The sequence below is a fragment of the Euprymna scolopes genome, chromosome 14 (genome assembly GCF_053919585.1).
Source record: "Euprymna scolopes isolate OS-2025 chromosome 14, ASM5391958v1, whole genome shotgun sequence".
NCBI lineage: Eukaryota > Metazoa > Mollusca > Cephalopoda > Sepiida > Sepiolidae > Euprymna > Euprymna scolopes.
Genome location: NC_136495.1, coordinates 69,690,541 through 69,694,872, shown reverse-complemented (window position 1 = coordinate 69,694,872; position 4,332 = coordinate 69,690,541). Strand labels below are relative to the sequence as shown.

At 42.2% G+C, this 4,332-nt stretch overlaps 1 protein-coding gene across 1 annotated transcript; it reads right to left on the bottom strand.

The window, feature by feature from the left end:
- Positions 1-500: 500 nt before the first annotated feature.
- On the bottom strand, positions 501-2,968 carry LOC145292751 (uncharacterized; the record flags this gene model as incomplete). The annotated part of the gene is made up of 1 exon (XM_080138788.1): positions 501-2,968. A coding segment is annotated over one exon (462 nt), but the record flags the coding sequence as incomplete, so codon positions are not given.
- Between the last annotated feature and the right edge of the window lie 1,364 nt (positions 2,969-4,332).

Here is a 4,332-nt window from a genome sequence, read left to right as displayed (position 1 = left end):
CAAATCAAAATTGTCAATTCGATACACAGACAATTTTTTTTTAGAGGAAATGTTCTTACTTTTCAGTAAAAAGTTTTGTTCTTTGCCGAAGAAGAAAAACTGCCCTTGTTTTTCAATAAGAAATATTTGGAAGGAATAATTATTTTAATGGCAAAATATATTTTTCCTCTGGAGCGTATTTTTTGTGTGTGAAAATCAAGCAGGGATTGCACAAAAGAGTACCAAGACTAAAAAGAAGCTCACTCTGTTGTATTATGTGGCCTGTATTAGTAAAGGGTTAGAAAGAATATCGAGAGAAGAGAGAGACACACGTGTGAACGTAACAGAAGCTTTATTAACACTAGTGAGGGAGTAGTAGTTTTTGCTACTACGATATACCATGTGATTGTGTGGTGCGAGGTTGCAAGCAATGGTGATAGTGTAAGTAATCCCAGTCAAGAGGAGATAACTCGTCTTACTTGATGTATATAACATCTTCGGTATTTTACTGAAATAAAAAGTTTTTATTTTATATGTATTTAATTAGTGTCTGTATCTGGCTGGAAGCCTAATTGTTCTTCCTCTTGTGAAGTTTTTGTTGTTGTTCTCTTTTCCATGCCCGTTTGTGGTACGGCTTGTCTTGAACTATTTTCTTGACTAAATATGTTTTCATAGTCTTATGTAACTTTGCGTGTCGGATTTTCATTTGTTTTTTACGCCTGTTACGTCTTAAATATTTTCCTTGTTCTGTTTTTGATAAATACGAACGAGGTTCTGTTTCATGTGTGAGGATGCCACGGATAAAATATAACATAAAACCAGTCGTTGTGTTTACTCGGCAACCATCTTTATTTAATAATCTTCTTACACCGGTCACCTCCAAGGGGCGTTGCTCCAAACGGTGTAACACCTGTTGCTGTTCATGCAACTGTCACGCTGTGTTAGCTCGTGTTGTGTGGTTGGTTAATAGAGAGAAACGAAAAGACGCGTGTTGTTAGTTTTAAATATAAAACATGGAGGCCTTTATTTTCAGTGCGCATGCGTGGTTGTTACAAAACAAGGATTGTCATGAAACGAAATGATAACGTTGTTACAAAACTAGGATTGTAACGAAACGAAACGATAACATCGTTACATCCCCCCTTTACCAATATGAGGATTATGATATTGAGCATATTCAATATATGATAAAAGGTAAGGGCTAATTCAGGGTAGACTGCCTGAATAGCTACAGCGAAGCAGGGGATTATTCTGCCCCATGAATTGCTTGCTATACTTCTCTAGAGAATGTTCACAAGTTCATTTTTGATGGTGGTTGTACCATCCTGCCACTGCGAGTGTATTGTTGGGGGTCTCTTTGTGGAGACTGAGTTGTACATGCAGGTGGTTCTGCAAATGTTACATGCTTTGGCGTTTATGGTGGTGTTGGCCTTATTGGAGCACTCCTAATATGCTGCCGGTTTCTCCGTATCATATATCCGTTTGCAGTTTGTAGGAGATATGATCGGGGACCATCTGCTTGAGAAGCTACGGTTGCTAAGTCCCAGTTTCCGTGTGTAGGGTTTTGTGCTCTTACCCTCTGGCCAGGATATAAAGGTGGTAGGTCTTCCTTGAGCGCATGCTGGTCAAAATATTTCTTTTGCTTGTGTTGCCTTTGTTTAAAAGCATCATATATTTGATCCTGATCTTGGTGGTTGTTTTCTTGTTGCTGGTTGTTTTCGTTTGTTGACCACTTTTCTTTAGTGTAGTTCGTTTTTCTAAAAATTGGCGGGTGAATTCAGCAACAACTTTGCTCTCTCTCCCAGGTTAGAATGTACGTAGTCAATAACCTCTTTCTGGGAATCGACTTCTTGAAGAAAGGCCACAAAGGTTGGAACATCAAGGTTAACTTTGAGGTTCTTAAGCAGAGATTCGGACCAATGGATAAAATCATCATTTGAATTGGATGACTGAAACAATTTTAGCACACCATCCGTATTGTTTGTTTTTGGATGATTTTGTTTTTGTGTTTTGAGACGTTGTTGCAGTCAGACTGGGAAAACTGTTTGTATCAATCGTTGCGTTGCTATTTTTGGTAGGAGATGAGACTGACTGCTTTTTATTATTCTTTTGAACTTCCCATGTTGAACTGGCATTTGATTTGCTGCTTGCCTGCACTTGCCAGGGAGATGACTCACAGCTCCAGCCGGAGGTAGGAGAGGTTGATAACACAGGAGAAGTACGACCCCATGCCGCAGTCGACAATGGCATAGAGACTTTCGGTGCTGATTGTTGAGGTTGGGCGTTGTTATTTTTTTTTCTTTTTCTTCTCCTCTTCCAATTGTTTTGCCTGTTCCTGTTGGATTTCAAGCAACGATTTTGCAGCTGATTTCGACACAGTTACTTTATTGTTGGCCCATATCTTCGCCTGCTGTGCAGATGAATTGGTTGCTTGTTGTTGTTGCTGTTGCTGCTGCTGCTGTTGTTGTTGTTGTTGTTGTTGCTGTTGCAAAAGAAGTTGTTGCTGCTGCTGCTGCTGTTGCTGCTGTTAGAGAAGTAATTGTTGGGCTTCAGCTTTACGTCGACACTCTTCTTCCTGTTGGATTTCAGCAAGTGACACAGCGTGGGCAGCAACAGAATTGGTCTTGGCCCAATTGGCACCAGCAGGAAGTTGTATTTTTGCCAATTGTTCTTTCTGCTGTTGTTTGACTTTACGCAAAGCTTCTTGCTGCTGCTGCTGCTGACGGGCTTCTTGCTCCTGCTGCTGTTTCCGCTGCTGTTCCTGCTGTTTCCGTAATTCTTGCCTCCGTAATTCTTCTTGTCTTCGTAACTCTTCCAGTTGTCGTAATTCTTCCTGGCAGCGTAATTCCTCTTGGTGGCGCAATTCTTTTTGGCGGCGTAATTCTTCTTGACGCCTTAACTCTTCCTGCCACTGTAATTCTTCTTGTTTCTGAATTTCTTCAGCCCGAATCCGTTCTTCTTCAAGCCGTTGTCGTTCTTCTTCTTGTCTTCACACTTCAAGTTTCTCTTCATGTGGTGGTTGCGTTTTCTTGAACTCGCCAATGCGGTCGAATCTGTCGGGGTATAAACGCATCAGATCATCTATGCTGTTGATAGGTTGTTGCTGAACGGATATGGCAGAGTTCATTGTCACAACGTTGAAGGCTACAGATGTTGGCAAGCCCAGTATAGCTGGTCCTGGAGTGTTGACCACATAAAATTGAGTGTTGAGCCATGAAGAGTCCTTGTATTTGCACCTGATGTTTGTGGTGCCATGGCATTTTATTTCAGTGTTGTTATATGCTGTCAGTACGCATTTCGTTGGGTTTAGTGATCCAGGTATTGGGTTTCCGTCTTCGCTTATGGCGGAGGGGCACATACTGCGGAATATGCGTAAAGGTAGTGTGTTTGCCTGTGCACCCGTGTCTACCTTCAGTTTGAGGCTGTGCGTACCTGGGTGGTCTGTCAATATAACGTTGATATTGACAAACGCTTCATTTTGTGTTGTTTTTTGTTTGTGCAGTAGATGTTCACTGTTAATAGTGCTGAATGTGAGGTGCTCCATCGCCGCATGTAGTTTTGTTGTGGCTCCGTCGTCATGTTCAGCAACGCTGTCGACTTTTCGGCCTGTTCCATGTTGTCTGTGCCTTGGCTGGCTGCGGCTTTTGTGCCAGGGTTTTTCTTGTTTCCTGGGTCTGAGTCTCGCTGAGAAGCACAATTTGGCCCAATGGCCCATTTTCCCGCAGGAGCTGCATATGTCGTTCTTGGCAGAGCAATGCTCCTTGCCAAAACGGTGGTCCCGTCCACAATTTTTACACAAGTTGCTGGTATTTCTGTTGCCTTCCTGGCGTTCACGACCACCGCGATTTATGGTGTCTATCTGTGACAGGCCATGTAGTTGGTGTATTCTGTTTATATACATGGCTGAAGCCTCATATGTGCGTGCTAATTTCACAGCCTCTTCTATTGTGTAGCCCTTCGGCTTGTTCAGCAGTTCTTTTTGTAAGTCCGGTATTCGCGTGTTGGCTATCAGTATTTCTACTAAACATTCGTTCATTTCATGGGCTGTGAAATCGCATTTCTTCGCCTGTAAGCGACACCTGTTTAGAAATATGTCTGTCGTTTCGGTAGGTTTTTGTTGGTATCTACTGAGTTCGAGCCTACATATACGGTGGTTGATTGCCGGTTCCAGCTGCTCCAAAAATGTGTTGAAAATTTTGTTGGCGTCTCTCCGGTCTTCGTTTGACATAAACCAACTGTTGTATCTACGAATTCCTTCCTCGCCAGTTGCGAGTAGAATGATAGGCACTTTCTCTTCTTCTTTAGTTCCCTTCGCTGTGAAATAAAGTTACAAACGTTGTTGGAATATCTTGA